We start from the raw sequence: 20,492 nt of genomic DNA on the forward strand, positions 1-20,492 counted from the left end.
ATATTTGGAAATGTCATCAAATGTCTCATTTTCTCCGAGCCTCAAGGACCAAAACTGCCAACAATGAGTACAATGACTGTTTTTTTCATAAAGGCTGTAAATGGAGCTTTCTTCTGCAACCAAGGGAAATACGGATACAGTACCCTCAGTTCATAACCTGCATCTTATCTTAAAGGAAATGTTGCAATACAAAGTGAAGCCACTTGATGGCAGTCTTTAATATAAAATATCAGTTGATAATGTCTGGCTTAAAACACTGTGCCACCTTTTGGATAATAATACATTGTACTTTGTAAGTATATCTAGACCACCAAATCCATATCTGCTACAATACTATGCAGATTGTTTTTTGCAGCCTACTGGCTTTTGAACATTTTCTCAAAGGATCTGTATTATTTTCCCTGCCGGGCGGCAAAAGAACCGCTGTTACTGTATGTATGTTTTTAGGCTACTTATGTACAAACCACAATTCTCTTTCAGCCTAAATGTCACAAGAACACTGGAAGGCTTTGGCAGTTTAGCACATGCTCTAAAGATACTTGCCAATATTAATCACTCAGTGCACCACCTTCGGGTCCTAAGCCAGTCTTTGACATACACTGCAGTAGGGTGAAGGTTACTTTGTTGTGTTGTAGATACTTCACCTGCCAAAAATGTGTTATATTCAGCAAGCGACACCATGGATGACAATATATAGACTAGAATTTTCGCAATTCAGGGCAATTGCAAAGTGTGGTTGTGCCGACGCGGGTCGCTGCCGCCGGGACACGAGGAATACGCCGGGAGGAATACCGTCGGAGGCTGTGCCAATTGCATTGTCACGTCACTCCTGAGATCACTTGTATTTCATTTTGAGAGGATTGATCCTCCCAAAAATAATATTTTTGAATCAAACGGTTACGTTTTGGGCATTTGTGGCTTCCCCTATGGATCAAAGTGGAAATGGTTTTGGGGATTCGTTGAGTAAACCACCCTTGACATGTGATTCAAATTTGGGATTGACCGGACGTTGCGTTCATGATTTATGTCATTTTTTGTACAACAGGCCCCTCCCACTAACTTTGGAAGCCAATTACGGACTAACGGTAAGGACTATGAAGTTGCCGCTTGGATATGTTTATCCAATTTTTGTGAAATTTGGACAAAAGTTGTGGGAGGAGGAGCTAAAAGTGTGTTTTGAAGAAAATTCAAAATGGCGGAAAATCTATCCTGACGCAAATGGGCGTGGCCTATATGGGGAGTTGTGTCATGACCCAAGGAATCTAGGGAAAAAAATATTTTTATTGAGCTATGGTTCAAGAGTTATAGGCCAAAACGTAAAGTGGGCTGTTATAGCGCCACCATGAGGCCGACTGGTGTAATTTAAAAAATAATAATTTTGCAATAAACTATGAACCTCCCCTCCAAGTGTTGTAATCCCTAGCCCTTACGGTTTCTGAGAAAAAAATACTTGAATGGGAGTTTTTTCATTTTCCCATTAAAGTGGATGTGGAAATGTAATGCACTAATAAATCAATATAAATTAAACTATGTAACCATAACCAATCTCTAAGCAAAATGATAGCCATCGATTCCCGGTGAGACTGGTCAATTTGACATATGGCAAAAAATTGGGGGAAAAAAACTGGGAGGAGTAGCACGGCAAAATAAAGTTTATCTAGATAGAAGAATAAAGTGGGAAGAGTACTATAGTCTGGTTGCCCTGTTAGGGCAACCAGACTAATAGCACTAACTAGAATATTCGCAATTCTGGGAAATTGCAAGTGTGGTTGCGCCGACGCGAGTCGCTGGTCGCGGTCACCGGGACGTGAGGAATATCGTCGGAGGTTGTGCGACGTGCAATTTGAATTTGGTGCCGATCGGATCCTGTGTTCGTGATACATGGTGTTTTGATTTTAAGAAATAAATGAATATCAATTAAACTATACAACGCATCTCTTAGCAAAATGGATGCACACGATTCCCGATGAAGCCGGTCAATTTGACATATATAAGTGTTTGCCGCAAAATAAAATGTATCTGTAAAGTCGGACAGGTACTATAGTCTAGTTGCCCTGTTAGGACAACCACACTCATCTAACGATACCCTTCCCTATCTTCTCCAGTCGGACCCCCCTGGGACTCTGCAGGACTGTCTTATGCTGATGAAGCTCAGGGAGAAGTTTGCACACGCATACGGACTCAACGAGCAGCAGCAAAATGTCTACTAAGACTTTGGACCTCGCACGGGAAGGTGAGAGCAAGCGCCAGAGCGTTTTCAACAGTTCCCTTTACTGCAGGAGATGACCAATGCTCCTAGTGCTAACCCGATGGTGCCCGTCCCGGCGGCTCCTGCGGCCGGCCCTTCCTCCACCGGCCCCTGGGCTATCGAAAGCGTGAAGGATGCCTTGATGGGAGGCTTCACCTATACTCCTCTGCCAAACATCCCCGTTGGACCACCTGGTACCGTTGGTCTCTACCGATGCTTCTCCCCGATGAAGAGAAGCCCCCCACCTAAGAACTTAGACTGAGAAGACTTAAGTCTCTAGAATGTTCATGGTGTTTTTGATATTTTGGGGCCTACGAAGCCGTTTGCTATGTTTGGCATGTTTGAATGTTTGAATTTACGAATGTTCTCAAGTTAATGTGTTTATAAATGGCAGTGGCACGGCCACCCTACTCTGTACCTTGTACCTTGAAATAAAAGCATGAATATATTAATCTGTATTATTTTTAATAGCTTAGTATTGAATGCACAATAACATGGTATGTTTATATATGTGTAACACAATTTGATACATAATTATACAAGTATTATATTACGAGGTAGGGGGTCCCTGCTCCATCTCCCCATCAGTTTGGGGGTCCCTGGTCTGAAAACGTTGAAGACCCCTGTTTACGACCCTTAGTCTAGGGGTATAAAGGCCGTAACATAATAACTAAAAGAACACATAATTTAAAAAGGTGTGGCAATGACCGTTCTGGCTACAGTTGCTCTAAAAAAAACGAGCGCTCCTTTTTCAATTTCACTGGTTTTCCAATTTCCCTGTAACATATGCATATCTTTTGAGTGCTATGGTGTCATTTAAAAACTATTAGTCTGGTTTACAGTGGATTGATTATTATTGTATTGTATCACTTTGGATAATTGCATAAAGTATGATGTATTTGCTCAGAAGGGACTGCTCTATAACTGCTAAGATAAGATGTCCTTGCTCCCTGGCCTACTCTTTCTTACCCATGAAAGTTGTGGCTACAGTTTATCTATGATGCCTTAGAACAGGTTACCTTGCCACCAAAATGAGCCTTTGCCCCTGTTCATGTTGATATTATATTGTGGGGTGGGCTTAATAAGAGATAAACTGTCTGTTATAATGCTGAACATTTTGTATTACCAGTTGTAATGATTTTTATTATCTAGGTCATTCAAAGTCTGGTCAGATGATGTGGATGAAAGAAGTTCATAGGAAAACACAAGGTGATGTCTCAGTTAAAGCAGCATAGAAGAGGAGCGATCGATCGGGAACACATTAAGTCTCAAACAAGCGTCCAAGTTAACATGTTCTCATTTATTGAAAGACAAGCAGTCACATATATACATTGACAGAATTAGTGTTGGACAGCCCACCGAGGCGGTCTCGTATGGGCGTAGCTATTACACAAATAAATTATGCCTATATGTGTAAGTGAGTGAAGTGCAAAAGTTCATCAGGTGAGATAAGCGAAGACATCGGCAGGCCCCCTTTGCCACATCCTGGATTGTTAGACAGATGTGCTGATGGGAGGATGTGCTGTGGCTAACAGGGACCCGATGTTGAGCAACATCAGCAGGCTTTCACCACGGGTGCAATATGGCCTCCCGCACCGGGCGCTATAGCCTCCCCGATTTACAGGAAGTCTTGTAGATGTATTCTGTAGATAACTGTCATTTCTGCAAACATGTAAACAGTTCTAGGCTAGCGTTTTACCAAGAAACGTTAGGGTGACAAAGGGGACAGGAAATAAGGTTAAGAAGCACTGCACCTCAGCACTTCCATCCCGGACAGGTTTCACCCCTAACATAAAGAAAGCCAATTACTTTTTCATTATGTCAGTGATGTGAAACTGCATACAAGGAGTTGGGTAAAGAAAAGTTAGGAAGAGGAAAGAGCATTGTATAATATTCACAACACCAGTAGAGAATATTTTTGATGCCTGTACCACCTTGTCTCTCCTGTGCAAATAATCCAGTAAACCTGATTATTATTTGAGACTGACTCTGTGTTACTTCTTTTTACGGTAATCCTTTTTGAAAGCGTACAAACCTGGTTTTCTTAAGTTATCACAAATATTATACTTTTACTCCACCACAAATACATTTTCACCAGAAAGATTTAAATGACTCAAGCACCCCAACAAACATGAGAACATTCTCATTCTACTGCTCTGCCACCGAAACATGGAATGCCCTGACACCATCCATTAAAACATTTGAATCACTGGTTTCTCAACACTATAGCCTGAGAAACTATCTATAGAAGTCCTCAAAGGGAGGTAAATGCAACTTCCCATTGAAAGGAAGTGTCATTCACTGATGACCTTCACCCCCACGCCCCCTTTTTATCTTTTGTACATAGTGTTCTTGTTGGATGACATGTATTGCCGTGTGATTTGTTTCACGTGCCATGTTGAAGAAATGAATAGATAGGACCACAATGGAAACGAGTCCCGAGGACTTTGTGTAATCCTTTTAACCTTTATCATCTGACAGTAACCGTACTCTTTCACTACATTAAATAAAATAAAATAAATAAAAAAAAGCTGGCATGAGAGACAATCTGTGAACATGTCACTTCTCTCACACCAGGGGAGGAAAAAGTAGGACTTAAAATAAGGAAGTTGGCCAACTGACAACTCTACACTGGTAAGAGTACAAAGGTATAGGCCTTATACTCCAACAGAGGAGGAATGTAAAAGATTTCCTCTAACTCTCTTCATTAATATTTTATGGGCAAGTTTTATACAACCACATCCCTGACATGAGACAGTATACAACATGATGGCAAGAAAGCAGTCACCATACTGTGCTAAACCCACTCTTTATATACTCTCACGGTGCGTTTTAACAGCGGGCAACTCTGGGCGATGCCGGGCGATATCGCCCAAAAAGATAAAGAAAATCCATCTTTCATCGCCCCCCCGCCCACTTCGCCCGATCGCCGGCTCTCATAGACTTTCATTATATTTTGGGCGATGTTGCCCGGCATCGCCCGAGAGTTGCCCGCTGTTAAAACGCACCGTCAGAGTCTCGTCAATTTAGATGCAGCACAGCTGGGTGACCAGGTGGAAGAGTCACTCAATTAAGCCCACAGAGGAGAGAGATAAACTGCAAAAAAAAAGTTCAGAAACTTAACTTCGGTCGATTATTTCTCCCCTTTAATAATACCAATTGGTATTGTGTTTTATATCATTTTTATCGTTGATTAGTCACCTTTACAACGAGGTACACCTTGTAAGGATCGGGCATTCGTGTAATGAGAAACACAGCTAAACGTGTGGGTAGCGCCCCCAAAGAAATTGCCAAAAAAAAAAACGTATTTCTAGTCAAAGTTGAACAATCATACATATATATATATATACTAGAGTTTCGGGGGGCTACGCCCCCCTCAACCCCAGCCGCGCACGGGGCCCAGCGTGGCCGTGTGTATATTGGGGGCCCCAAATCGGCGGAGTAAAACTTCTCAAGGAAAAAAATTGAAGAAATAATATTTGTTATGTTTCAGGGGGTCCACAGGGGGTCCGCGGACCCCCTGATGGTCCACTGACCCCCTGTGGAGTGTTGGGACGCGCGGGGACACCCCTGGAACATTGCGGACCATTTCGGTGTTTTTTTTTTTTCATGAAGGTGGTTGCTTGTTTCTGGCGCTGGCTGTGCAAACCTGGCAACCCAGCGCATGCTGCCGCACGTTACACCAGAAATGGTGCAAACCTGGCAACCCAGCGCATGCTGCCGCACGTTACACCAGAAATGGTGCCTGGAGAAAATGGTGACCAAAGAAAAAGTTTGGAAAAAAAGGAAAAAAGCCCCGCAGCGGCTGCCTGCTGTTGTGGTGATGAGGTCGTGCGCACGGTAAACGGTACGAAGCTGCCTCCCCTTCCGTTTTGTCCGACATTTGGTGAGTAGAATTAATTATGTTGCGCGGTGGAAAAGGTGTAGTGAGCAGTGAGATGTCCCCTACGCGAGGCGTAAATTCAGCGCGGCCGCCGTGGCGAGTCAGTTGGCGACATGTGGTCTGGCGGTGCGTTGTTTATTCGATAACAGAGCTGTGGGGTGTCGCCACCGAGGGTGCGGAAGTCGGTCGCCATTTATATAGTTAGATATATATATATATATATATATATATATATATATATATACACATACATACATACATACATACATACATACATACATACATACATACATACATACATACATACATACAGTACATATATAATCAGACAGGTCAAACATGAGGACTACAATCCAAATGATGTCACTGAGTTAATAAAAAAAATGATAGCCTAATAATAATTATTAATAATAATATTATTATTGTTATAGAGCAGGTGGGTGCATTTCTCCTTTCCGACATGTCGCCTTTCCGACGTTGACGAACCCTATACCTAACCCTAACCCTAACCGCACGCGGAAGCCACTAGTCGGAGTGGTGAGATGTCGGAATGGAGAGTGAACACCAGAGCAGGTCATATATATATATATATATAGACCAATTATTTGTTTACTAACATTGAGCCTGGACGCACAGGTGATTGTTTCACGCAATCAATTCCCAACCTGTTTCGGGGTGCACTGGTTTCAGCACACCCCAACCCCCTCTTGTGTGTGTTGGCTAGTGAGACGCGTCCTAACGAGACCTGATATAATGGGTTTCGTTGCGCGCATACTGGCTGTGGCTGTGGCACGCAGCCAGTATGACGTCGTCTGTTAAGGGGTCAATATATATATATATATATATATATATACATATATATATATATATATATATATATATATATATATATATATATATATATATATATATATATATATATACACATACATACACACATACATACATATTTAAACTGCCAAAAAAAAATAGCATTATAATAATAATTATTAATATTATTATTATTACCCTTATAGAGCAGGTCATATATAAGCCCACAGAGGAGAGAGATTAACTGCCAAAAAAAAGTTCAGAAACTTAACTTCGGTCGATTATTTCTCCCCTTTAATAATACCAATTGGTATTGTGTTTTATATCATTTTTATCGTTGATTAGTCACCTTTACAACGAGTACACCTTGTAAGGATCGCGCATTCGTGTAATGAGCAACACAGCTAAACGTGTGGGTAGCGCCCCCAAAGAAATTGCCACAAAGAAAAACGTATATCTAGTCAAAGTTGAACCAGATATATATATATATATATATATATATATATATATATATATATATATATATATATATATATATATATACATACATACATACATACATACATACATACATACATACATACATACATATATATATATATAAAATAATCAGACAGGTCAAACATGAGGACTACAATCCAAATGATGTCACTGAGTTAATAAAAAAATGATAGCCTAATAATAATAATTATTATTAATAATATTATTATTATTGTTATAGAGCAGGTCATATAGACCCCTTAACAGATGACGTCACACTGATAAGAACCAGAATGCGACGAGTAGTTAAACATAATAATCAAACATAAGACATGAAGAGTTGAATGCCAGGTTCCAAAAAGACTCTGCTAGTGTGGTCCTAACAACTCCCCGTGCTGATGCAACTGAAATGGTAAAAACTCTCAATGTCTCTGGCAGTGTTTTTGGTGTAACAGTTAAAGAACAGCAGCTTCATTCATTTTGGACCCACCTTGCAACCAAAGAAAGCAGGGGTGAAAATTTTGACACACTAATTAAGGTTTTGGATGCGTGCCCAGCTAGCACCTTCTCCAGTGTCCACTGTTTCTTAAACTCATTGATAACACTGCCAATGACCACATGCACCGTTGAATGCCTATTTTCCAGTGTAAGCAGAATCAAAAATGCATTGCATTAACGCTGCAAATTTGCGATGGTAATTCTCAATAGACTGTCACTTATCAGCCATCGTTGCGTGAGCCCCCACCCGCCCCCTGCTCGTGGGTGGGGGTTAAGAATCTGGCCCGGTCTGTGGCCCCATGCTTCGTTTCCTTGGCAACTAGGTTCACGGCGAGCTCGATACTGTGCACAATTCCGAGATTAACCTACTATCTTAATATTGTTATACTAGGAGCCATCAAACAAAAACAAAGTTGCAGGCACTGCCTGAAGGACCTTGGAAGTTCAACCAAACTGACACACAAGAGGCAGGCTGGCTAGCAATATGAACAAGCACATACAAATGAAATATATCTTTATCAGATTGATAAATACATTTATACATCTATCAATGCATAACACCGAAAGCATCATGGCCTGAAAAGAAACAAAAACGTTAATTTCAGTGAACGAACGATTTTGTTCACGTTCACGGCAATGATCCGTTCCAGGGGCGTCACGGCCATTCACTGTGCGTACGATGCGACACCCTCACTCTCACAGATACGTGATTTCATACCCCCCACTTTTGGAAAAAATAAAAAATAAAAAATGTTGATAATAAATCGGTAAAATCAAGCAAAGATAAGAATTAAATAACCTAACCCTAACCCTAAAACTGAAATAAAGTAACCAAAACATGAAAAAAAACTAACAAAATCTGCCCAAAAAACAAAGTTTACATTTGACAGTTACATATGTTTTTCACGCTATTTCAAAAATAGCAGATCTACAAGCTCATAGCGCGGCACTCGAGCTTATGCAAGCTCATATCGAGCACTATGAGCTTGTATATCTGCTATTTTTGAATAGCCAAAGTGTAAAATAAGGGGTAGCCTATAGTCCACCGAAAGTCCACCCCCCCCCCCACCTTCTGAGAGGCCGTGACGTCCCTGATCCGTTCAAATGATTTGTTCAAATGATCCGTTCAAATGATCCGTTCAAATGATGTGTTCAATTTATTTGTTCAAATGATCGGTTCAAATGATCCGTTCAAATGATCCGTTCATGTCTAGTGAAAAAACAACTCAACCGCACCGCTGATTATCAGCCTGAAGCTGCGTGGAGCTCAGAGAGTGGGCGGGGTCTGTGGTTTGGAACCAGCCTAGAAGGCATGAACGAGCGCGTGAACGTAACAGGCAGCTTGGAACGAAACGATCATGAACGAGCCATGATCACTACGAGCCATTTGCAAAGACAATCGACCAGTCCAGTCCCGTGGTGAAGCCTACTGGTCGTGACTGTGTGTTTCCCAGTGTGAGCCACAGAGTCGGCATCTTGTTCTACACAGAGACTTCTAAACCGGCAGATGTGTGCAGCGCGATGCAGGCCGCCGACGACGACGCATCTTCTTCCTCCTCCTCCTCCTCCTCCTCGGGCTTCGGCCGGACCGTGTGCGTGGTGACGGGCGCGTCCCGCGGCTTCGGCCGCACGGTGGCCAGGGACGTGTCGCCGCTGCTCGGGCCGGGCTCCGTGCTGCTGCTGGCGGCCCGCAGCGGCGCCGAGCTCCGCTCTCTGCGGGAGGAGCTGACCGGAGGGTCAGCGGCGCCGGCGCCGGTGGGGGCTGGTGGGGGTCTGTGCGTGGAGTGCGTGGCGGCGGACCTCGGGCGTCAGGACGGCGTGGACAGCGTGGTCAGCGCGGTGAGACAGCACGCTGCTGCTGCTGCTGCTGCTGGACGGGTGTTTGATCAGCTGCTTTTGATCAACAATGCAGGTGAGGAAAGATGCACTGTTTACAGTGGCGGGAAAAGTAGTCTTTTTTTTTTACTCGAGTAAAAGTATCAATACTGCAATGTAGAAATACTTACGTTGCAAGTAAAGGTCTAGAATTAAAAATGTACTTGAGTAAGTATGGGTATCAAAATGTACTTAAAGTACCAGAAGTATTATGCAGAATGTCCCATTTCACAACTTTTCAAATGTATAAAATGCATTAAAAATCTTTTGAAAATAGCAGATCTACAAGCTCACAACAGTTGGCATATTGTGAGCGTGTAGATTGGCTATTTATCTATGTATAAAATAGGGCTGAAGTGGTTAATGTGTGTTATATAATATAATAATTTATACCTGCAAAAGGAACTAACCAAAGTTTTCAAATAATTGTAGTGGAGTAAAAGTACAATATGGAACAATATGGTTGTACACTCTCAGAGTTACACACCCGTAAGGGGCCATTTGGAAGCCCATGAGGGTCCCTGGACCCCAACTGTAGACCCACTGGTGTAACAGAGTGTTTCCAGTGAGCCAACATGCACAACATCAGCACCCTGACTCTGTTTGACCAGAATGGAACAGAGCCTTCATTAGTATCATTGGTAACACCTGTGAATGTCTTCATAATATGGCTGCTGTGAATAGAGCCTATTAGTTCTTAGATTTTTGTTTGCCAGAAAAGTCCTCATCATTTAGGCCTAGAACAGAACAGTAATTCATTCTGAAGCTAACTAAATGTAATGCTTTCACTTTGTAATATCTTCATACAGTATGTGTCTCTGTCATATTGTCTTGGCCTGACCAATAGATGAAATGATAAGATACTTAAAATGGATTTATAATGTGCCGATAAAGGTACTTGATTTCATAATTCCTAAAAGTAGGGGAACAAAATAAAATAGATTATGAATGAATACGACTATTTTCAGATTAGGGACCCAAACTAGTGAAAATAGTTCATTTTGGGCGGGCACCCTTATTTGTAACTACCTTTCAAGACGGGAACCCCTTTTGGGGTTGTTGTTGCTATGTACAGTATATAGCAACATACATTTGTTTGAATAAATATTTTAAGTTTTTCAGAAAACTTAGGTCAGGATTTAGAAGTCGTTTTCACTTCCTACGCAAGTTCTGACATTTTTACCATTGAGCTTGAGGGGATATGCGCACGTGATCTGGCAACCCGGGAGGCAGTTCGTCCCATTATAGCTCATAATATGCATGTAACCTCATTCCCACTTTTATCTCCATCTCACCAGGAGATGGAGATAAAATGCAGAAAGAAAAATGCAGAAAGTTGTGGGACTGGATTTAGAGGTTGTGCTACGCTTCGGTTGTTAGCATGCCATTTGTACAGTAAAGCTGTGAATAAACTAGTATGACTGATGCACCATGATTACTATAATATAAAAATAAATAATAAATAATACTTAGCCTACATACAATTTATATAGCGCTTTTCTAGGTGCTCAAAGTCGCTTTACAGAAACAAAAACAAAAAACTTTATTAGGAGAAAAAACGAGTTAAAAGGTAAAGCTATAGGGGAAAAGGGGGGATTATGATTAGTTAGGAAATGTGAGTCTGAAAAGGTGGGTTTTGAGTGTGGTTTTAAACGTGGCGAGGGTGGGGGGGCAGCTTTGATTTGAGCTGGGAGTGAGTTCCATAGGGAGGGGGTGGCCCATGAGAAGGCCCTGGGTTGGTTTCTTCTACAACAAATCTGCTCGCCAAAAGTAGCAGATTTACAAGCTCACAGCTTGTAGATCTTTTTTTTTTAAGCAAATGTACCCCCCAGAACATTTTTGGTTTTGGTTGCAATTTTCAGAAGCAACGCGTTCATTTTCTCTGTCAACCAGGCTGAAATATGAGTGAAACCTGCAGCACATATTGAATGGTTTTGGTCCATGTGTTTCTGTCACTGTCTCTCTAGGGGGACATGTTAACATAATGTCTCTCTAGGGGTTAGGGTTTATGGACATTAAACATACAGTATAAACATAAATGTGTGTTTGTGTCCTATTGCAGTGCTTCTCAAACTTTTTCATGCCAGGGACCCTCCAAAATTGATATATATTGGGCCGGGGACCCCCATCTGAAAATATGTTGTGCCAGGGACCCCCTCAGAAGCAAAGATTTGTGTCAAAATGTTCGCTTTAAAATAAATATATTCAAAGATTTGCACAAATCTTCATGATTTTTCAAAAATAGCAGATCTACAGGCTCATAGCGCGGCACTCGGTGCCGCGATATGAGCTTGTATATCTGCTATTTTTTGTTTGTTTTTTACCCAGGGTAGTAGCTGAGCACAAGTGCTCATTTTCAGCAACGCCCTGCACATAGAAACACACAGACAGACAGACACATTAAAACCTGGGAGCTGACTAGTACAACCACAGTCTTATACTGTTGGCCACTACGCAGCTCCACTGGAGCAGTTGGGGTTCAGTGCCTTGCTCAAGGGCACTTCAGTGGTGTTGGGGAAGTGGTGAATATTCACTTCCCCACCCAGATTTCTCCTGCCGGTCCGGGGATTCGAACCGGCAACCTTCCGGCAACGAGGGCGCTCATCTAACCTTTAGGCCACCACTGCCCCAAAATTTTTGAATAGCCAAAGTATAAAAAGGTTAAAACTATTGTGATGCTATTTTCACACATTTTGCTGGGGACCCCCTCAAGGACCCCTGGGGGTCCCCGGACCCCACTTTGAAGAACCATGGCTCTAGAGGACATGTTAACATAATGTTAAAGTTATTAAATATACATTAATATGTTATTACAGCCTCGCTAGGGGACGTGTCCCGCTATGCCAGGAGCTTTACGGACATGAAGGACATGGACTCATATCTGTCACTGAACATCAGCTCTGCTCTGTGTCTGACCGCCGCTGTGCTGCAGGTAAGATGTATTCAATTGATATAAAAGTGTAGTTTTTAATGTTTTTTTGTCTTATTTAACTGTAATAACTGCTGTGCTGGGGGTAAGATTTTTACACCCTCTTTAAATGCTGTGTTTTATGTTTTTAATAATAATACTATTAATATTAATGTATTGTTAACTATATTAACCTAAGCCCTGCACGCTTTCCAAAACGTGCAGGGCTGAAATGTACAGTGGTCAATGTAATAATAATAATAAATATAGCTGCAAGCAGCGATAATACGGGGCCAGTGAATAGAGAGAGAGAGAGACATGGAAACGGAATAGATTGAAGAGAGAGAGAGAGTGACATGGAAACAATAGATTGATGAGAGAGAGAGATGGAAACATAATGGTTTTATTGGACATCTCAACCTACTGCCATTAACAGGATTCGAACTCTCAACCTTCAGACTAATAGGCTGCAACACTACCTATAGTGCTATAGCTTTGTCCAGGCTGATATTGTCTGTTGAAGATCATAAACTCTTGCCTTCTTTCATGAACCAAGCCCCTGTTTCACTAACACTAAGATCACTCGTTCACAAACCATTTACCAATGAAGAAATTGTACATCTCCTCAGAACCAAAACTAGTGAAAGTAGCCGATCTACAAGCTCACAAACCATGAAAAGTTGTGAGATTGTAGATCAGCTATTTTCAGAATGAAGTATGTAATACGTTGAAAAAACGTACTCTCAAATAAGCATTTCAGGTTATCTTTACCATTTGCACATGTATTCATTGATACAGTCATGTTGTTTGCAATTCAACTTAAATTAAGTCTGCATCAAGTGAGGCTTGAACTGGCGATCTTGAGATTGTGAGGCATTCATTTAAGGGAGACGCCATTGGCCCAACAGACAAGTAACTGTGAAAAAGGAGATCACACAGATGATACAGTTTCACGCAAATAGCTGAAAAATCCTGGGTTTAAGTGTTTTTCAAACTGCTCAAAATTGCGGACAATCTAAGGGCGGAGCTTACTGGTCAAAGCGATAGATGTGTTCCTCATGAGTCAAGGCACAAGTGTAAGCAAGTTTCACGACTTTCGGCCAAACGAGGCATGACTTTTGCCTGTTTAAAATTTGCATTTTCAAGAAATTGCTATAGTGCCCCCCTTTGGCCAATTGGAGTGAGATTGGTTTCAGTGATATTTGGAATGACTCTCTACATTACTGCAACGTTTCAAAGAAATGTGAGTCTTGCATGTATGTGTTAGGGGCAGATGAATAATTTTCATAAAACTGCAATAGTTAAAATCTATCTCCTCCTGGGATTTTTGAGCAATCTGCACGAAACGTTTAACACTTGAACTTTGGACCACTGCCTACAAAAATTTCCAACGGATTTTCCATAAGTGAAAAAATGCAGAAGTTAGGAGCCAATGACTGTTTTTCATATAATTCAAAATGGTGGGAGATCTAAAGGTCAGAGGTCAAAAGTCACAGTGTGAAAGTTGTTCAGCATGAGGAGACGCATATGTGTATCCAAGTTTCATGGCTGTAGGTCAAACAGGGCATGAGTTGTACCTGTTCAAAGTTGCCCTTTTCAATTGAGTGCTATAGCGCCACCTTTGGACGAAAGATTGTGAGAATTATTTCTTGATTGTTTTTCATGACCATCTACCATATGGCCGAGTTTCGTAAAAAGCGACTGCACGGTTCAGCCAGAACTGCGAAAAGTGGCAGAAGAAGAAGAAGTGACAGAATACTGCCAATAACAATACGGTTCCAGAGCTGAGCTCTGGCCCCGTAATAATAATAATATTAAAAGGCAAGGCTATTTTTATTTGTATAGCACATTACACAGATCAAGAAAAGGAAACACAGTTACAATATTATATTAGGATGCATAAAACAAAAGAAAAGTGAACAGAAGAAAATGAATAGATACAGTTACAGTGCAGAAAAGAAAAGAGAAAAAATAAAATAAATAAGAGTGGCAGCAGACCTGCAGTTTTCTGGGCGTTTGTTCCAGATTAGGTGCTGCGTAAAAACTAAATGCTTCTTCCCCACGTTTATTTGTGGGTTTAGGAACAGAAAGCAGACCTTTCCCAGATGACCTGAGAGATTATGGATGGTTCATGATATCGTCCAATATCAGAAATGTATTTTGGCCCTAAACCATTCAAAGCTTTATAGACCAACAGTAGCATTTTGAAAATCAATTATTTGACACACAGGGAGCCAGTGTGAGGATTTAAGAACTGGAGTGATATGCTCCACTTTCTTGGTATAGGCTCTATGCACAGCAGCCATATTTGAAGCTATTGTGAAGAAATTCACAGGTGTTGCCAATGATACTAATGAAGGCTCTGTTCCATTCTGGTCAAACAGAGTCAGGGTTGCTGATGTTGTGCATGTTGGCTCACTGGAAACCCTCATGGTTCCTTGAGGGGCTTCCAAATGGCCCCATTACAGGTGTGTAACTCTGAGAGTCTACAAATGGAACCAAATGGACCCGTAAGGGTCCATATGGTTCCATTTGTACACTCTAAGAGTTATGGGGGTCGTGGAAACCACTGTGCTACACTAAATGGAACAGAGCCTTCATTAGTATCATTGGTAACACCTGTGAAGGAAGTGATAATATGGCTGCTGTGCATAGAGCCTATTAGTAAGGACTCCAGCAGCAGCGTTTTGAATGGACTGCAGTCGTCTGATGGATTTTAGTAGTAGTAGTAGTAGTAGTAGTAGTAGTAGTAGTAGTAGTAGTAGTAGTAGTAGTAGTAGTAGTAGTAGTAGTAGTAGTAGTAGTAGTAGTAGTAGTAGTAATATAATAATGATGTATTATCAACTCTTCTAACAGGCCTTTCCAAAGCATGCAGGGCTGAAGCGTACCGTGGGCAATGTTAATAATAATGACGATGATGATGTTGATAATTAGGTTTTATTAACTACATTAACAGGCCTTTCCAAAGCGTGCAGGGCTGAAGCGCACGGTGGTCAATGTTTCTTCTCTGGCCGCGGTGAAGCCGTTCCCGTCCTGGGTCCTGTACTGCACCGGGAAGGCCGCCAGGGACATGATGTTCAGGGTGCTGGCCGAGGAGGAGCCTGACGTCAGGGTGCTCAACTACGCCCCGGGTGAGTCAACGTGTTAACCCTATACAACCCTTAAGGCCAGTCCACACACCAATGCAACTTCCTTGCAGCATGCAACTACTTGCAACCGTTATCCCCAATGGCAGTAGCAAGGCGTTGCATTGGTGTGGACACGTAACGTATCTGTGTCTACTTTGTGTTAACTACTTTAACCATTATTTTACACTTTAGCTTTTCAAAAATAGCACATATACAAGCTCATAGCACGGCACTGAGTGCCCCGCTATGAGCTTGTAGATCTGCTATTTTTCTTTTTTTTATTGTGAACATTTGTGCACATATTCATACAAATATTATATTATATATATTTTTTAAGCAAACTTTTTTTTAACTAAAATCTTTGCTTCTGGGGCTCCCTCCCTGGAACAAAATATTTTGAGATGGGGGGTCCACGGCCAAATACAAATCATTTTGGGGGCCCTTGACATGATTATAGCAATATACGTTTTTTCAAAAAACTGTTAGGATTTCGAAGATATCCACCAGAAGCAAAGATTTGAGTTAGAAATGTTTGCTTTTTTTCATGATTTTTCAAAAAATAGCAGATCTACAAGCTCATAGCGTGCCGCGCCATGAACTTGCAGATCTTCTATTTTTTTTAAATAACCAAAGTATGAGATAATGGTTACAGTGGTTAAAATCTAAAATGACAGACGCTTTCCCAGTCGTAATGGGTTCAAACTGTTTTGTTGCAAGGAGTTGTGACTAGTTGCATTGGTGTGGTCTGGCCTTGGAGCCTGGGTGAGGTCAATACTAACCTTGTATAACCCCTTATCCTTACCCGGGTGAGTCAATAGGCTCTATGCACAGCAGCCATATATGGACAGAAATTGGGCCCCTTCCTTGCTTCCTTCACAGGTGTTACCAATGATACTAATGAAGGCTCTGTTCCATTTAGTGGTTCTCAAATTTTTTAATTTCAAGGACCCCCATAACTCTCAAAGTTACACCCCCCTCAAGGAACCATGAGGGTCCCTGGACCACACTTTGAGACCCACTAGTGTTTCTAGTGAGCCAACATGCACAATATCAGCACCCTGACTCTGTTTGACCAGAATGGAACAGAGCCTTCATTAGTATCATTGGTAACACCTGTGAAGGAAGTAAGAAGAGGCCCAATTTCTCTCCAAAATGGCTGCTGTGCATAGAGCCTATACTAACCTATAACTCTTACCTGGGTGACACCACCTCATTCTGAACTTGAATAATAATAATAATAATAATACTACTAATAATCATAATAATGTCCTCAGGTCCTCTAGATACCTCCATGCTGGTAGAAGCCAGGTCCAACACAGCGGATCCCAGTGTGAAGCAGTCCTTCTTGGAGATGTTCTCCCAGGGTCAGGTCCTCACGTGCGAGACCTCCTGCGCCAAGCTGCTGCAGGTTCTGCTGAGAGACGAGTTCACGTCCGGACAGCACCTGGACTTCTATGACATCTAGGACACACCGCTTCCGAAACTAATCTAATAGGCTCTATTCACAGCAGCCATATTATGAACATTACATTCACAGGTGTTACCAATGATACTAATGAAGGCTCTGTTCCATTCTGGTCAAACAGGGTCAGGGTTGTTGCTATTTTCAGGGGTGCACATAACTTTTTAGGTCTAGTACTCAGAAGAGCACCTGGAGATGTGACTTGGTGCGCACCAAATTAATGGTCCCGTCCCGTTTTGTCAACGGGGGGGGGGGGGGGGGGGGGGGCGCTCTGCTTCCAAATGTTGCAGTTTTTCGCCGTTTTTTTTCCTCACGCCGTTTGGTGAACCCCCAAGGTTGGTGCCCTGTGCTGCGCTGCTTTTATCCGCCAGATTGGGACGTTAACGGCATATTTTGCACCACTACGGTGCGTTCATCATCGGTGACGAGTGCCTGCTGGCTGGCTGCGTAGCGAGGCGATGCGAGGCAACAATCACACAATCACGTGCAGCATGCGTCGCCTACCCCTGCGCCTAATCGCTGTACATGGGGCCGACGCGTTTTGCTAAAGAATAAAAGCTTGGAAATTCCTGTCCCAGCTGTTGGTACGCAAAAGCGCCTCGCGTCGTCTGATGTGCCGCGCATTATTTATTTTGGGTGCGCATGCGCACCTGTGCACCAGTTATGTGCACCCCTGGCTATTGTGCATGTTGGCCCACTGGAAACACTCTGTTACACCAGTGGGTCTACAGTTGGGGTCCAGGGACCCTCATGGGCTTCCAAATGGCCCCTTACAGGTGTGTAACTCTTACGGGTCCATTTGGTTCCATTTGTACACTCTCAGAATTATGGGGGTCGTGGAAACCACTGTGCTACACTAAATGGAACAGAGCCTTCATTAGTATCATTGGTAACACCTGTGAAGGAAGTGATAATATGGCTGCTGTGCACAGAGCCTATGATCCAGAGGCCTGATAATCCTAATCTAATGATCTGGTACAACATCTACAACGTGTGAGAACCTCCGGCTCCAAGCTCTGCTGCAGGTTCCGCTGAGAGACGAGTTTACATCCGGACTGCAAACATCTAGAGCAGTGGTTCTCAACCTGTGGGTTGGGACCCCCAGGGTGGTCCCCAGACATGGTTTTGGGGGGGTCCCCAGATGACAGTCAAGTGTCAATTTAGGGACTTTTAAGACCTTTTTAATACCTCAAAAAGAAAAAAGAGCATTACTGCATCCAAAGTAATCAACAAACAATGCTAAAAAAAACGGGTCAAACATTGGCCGAATTGTTTTGTTACAAGAAGTTGCGACTAGTTGCAAAGCGAGGCGTTCTGAGCTTGTAGATCTGCTATTTTCACAATATGTATCTGTGGAACTGAAAATCTAATGCCTTAACTCCTACATTCCAAGTGCTTATCAGGGTGGGGGGTCCGCAGTTCAAATATGATTATTTTGGGGTTTCACAGCCTGAAAACTTTGAGAACCAACCAGAACTTTGAGATCTAGGCCTAGAGCATGTGACATAGATAGAGCTTGTGACATCTAGAACATGTGACTTATTTAGGACCCCGATCGACAAAAATCCTCAGTGACCCATCTTCATTATAATTGGTCATCTCTAATGATCATTAGAAGATGGAACCATTTCTGTCTATTCACTCAGTGTCTCAGAGGAGGGCTGTGGACAGTACAGAAACCTGCCTACCAGTGACATCATTGGTAGGCATTTTATTCATAGAAATATATATTTTTTAAATGGTTCCATCGTGTAATGAGCATTAGTGAGGACCAATCATATGAAGATATAGTATTCTAATGAGTATTAGTGAGGACCAATTATATGGAAATGTGTGAAGTGATCCTTATATTGAACTCAGAGTGTACAAATGTAAATGGTTCCATGTGTACACTCTCAGAGTTAAAGACCTGTAAGGGTCCATTTGGTTTCATGTGTACACTCAGAGTTAAAGACCTGTTGGGGTCAATTTGGTTCCATGTGTACACTCTCAGAGTTACAGACCTGTAAGGGTCCATTTGGTTTCATATGTACACTCAGAGTTAAAGACCTGTAAGGGTCCATTTGGTTTCATATATACACTCAAGAGTTACAGATTGAGTTCATTCATGGATGTTCAACACGGGGTCTGGGATCCCTAGGGGGTCCTCAGAGTTACTACAGGGGGGCCAACTTTTGTTTTGGTACTTACAGTATATTTTGATGGAAATACTTTGTTACGGGCTGTGTTGTTAAACATTTGTTACAGTCGAATTAGTGTAGTTGTTTTTATAAAGATTTTTATTATTGATAGTTCATTTAGTTTGAGAACCAAGCCTGATCTAGTGACAGCTGTAATCTGGTTGATAACACTGTGCTTTATTTCACATCAGTAACCCATCATTAAAACCGGGAAAGAATCTGTGTCATTTTAAGTTTTAGCGTTGGCTATTGAAAAATAGCAGATCTACAGTACAAGCTCACAGCGCGTCACTTGTACATCTGCTATTTTTGAACATGTTTTGAAAAATCTTGAATAATTTGGAACTTTTTAAAAAACTCCCTGTTACACACTTACACATTTCAGATGCGAAGGGTCCACGGCCAAATACAGTACATATCATTTTGGGGGTCCTTGGCACGAAAATGTTTGAGTAGTAATGATTTAGAAGGCATTTGTAGAATCAGCCTCAGGTTTTGATGGGTTACGGACCAAACACAGCATTCTAACATGTTTATGGTTTCTTTAGAAACCAATCTGGTGGTATGAGTACATGATGTGTACTGATTTAAATGCTGCATTCTAGCGTTTATAAAGTCAGGGTGCCTCAATGTGTTCATGTTCATAGCGTGCATGAACACATTAAGGCACCCTGACTTTATCAGTGCTGGAACGTAGCGTTTGAATCAGTTTGACACATCACCAGATTGACTTAATAAATGCTAGAATGTACTGAAGCGTTTAAATCAGTTTGACACATCACCAGATCGACTTAATAAATGCTAGAATGTACTGTAGCGTTTAAATCAGTTTGACACATCACCAGATCGACTTAATAAATGCTAGAATGTACTGTAGCGTTTTAAATCGGCTTGACACATCATGTGCACTTTTTGTGCTCTTTCTGTAAACGGTCAATAAAACTGCAACCATTCCATCCATGCTGTGTCGAATGATTTCAAAGTCTTGGAAAGAAGAAGGAATAAAATAAAATGTTCACT

General features: G+C 41.9%; 1 protein-coding gene across 2 annotated transcripts in view; it reads left to right on the plus strand.

The window, feature by feature from the left end:
- Positions 1–9,312: 9,312 nt before the first annotated feature.
- Positions 9,313–20,492, plus strand: part of spra (sepiapterin reductase a) — a 52,144-nt gene continuing 40,964 nt past the window's right edge. The window contains exons 1-4 of one of the 2 annotated variants that reach the window (XM_084053979.1): positions 9,313–9,831; positions 12,611–12,726; positions 15,659–15,833; positions 17,105–17,321. In XM_084053979.1, coding sequence (XP_083910105.1) covers positions 9,441–9,831; positions 12,611–12,726; positions 15,659–15,833; positions 17,105–17,295 — 873 coding nt within the window. In that variant the 5' untranslated portion in view covers positions 9,313–9,440 and the 3' untranslated portion in view covers positions 17,296–17,321. Of the gene's footprint in view, positions 9,832–12,610; positions 12,727–15,658; positions 15,834–17,104; positions 17,348–20,492 lie in introns of those variants that run through there. The other variant, XM_084053978.1, reaches the window with a different exon arrangement.

The sequence above is a fragment of the Gymnoscopelus microlampas genome (genome assembly GCF_963454915.1).
Source record: "Gymnoscopelus microlampas genome assembly, chromosome: 4".
NCBI classification, from domain to species: Eukaryota; Metazoa; Chordata; class Actinopteri; order Myctophiformes; family Myctophidae; genus Gymnoscopelus; species Gymnoscopelus microlampas.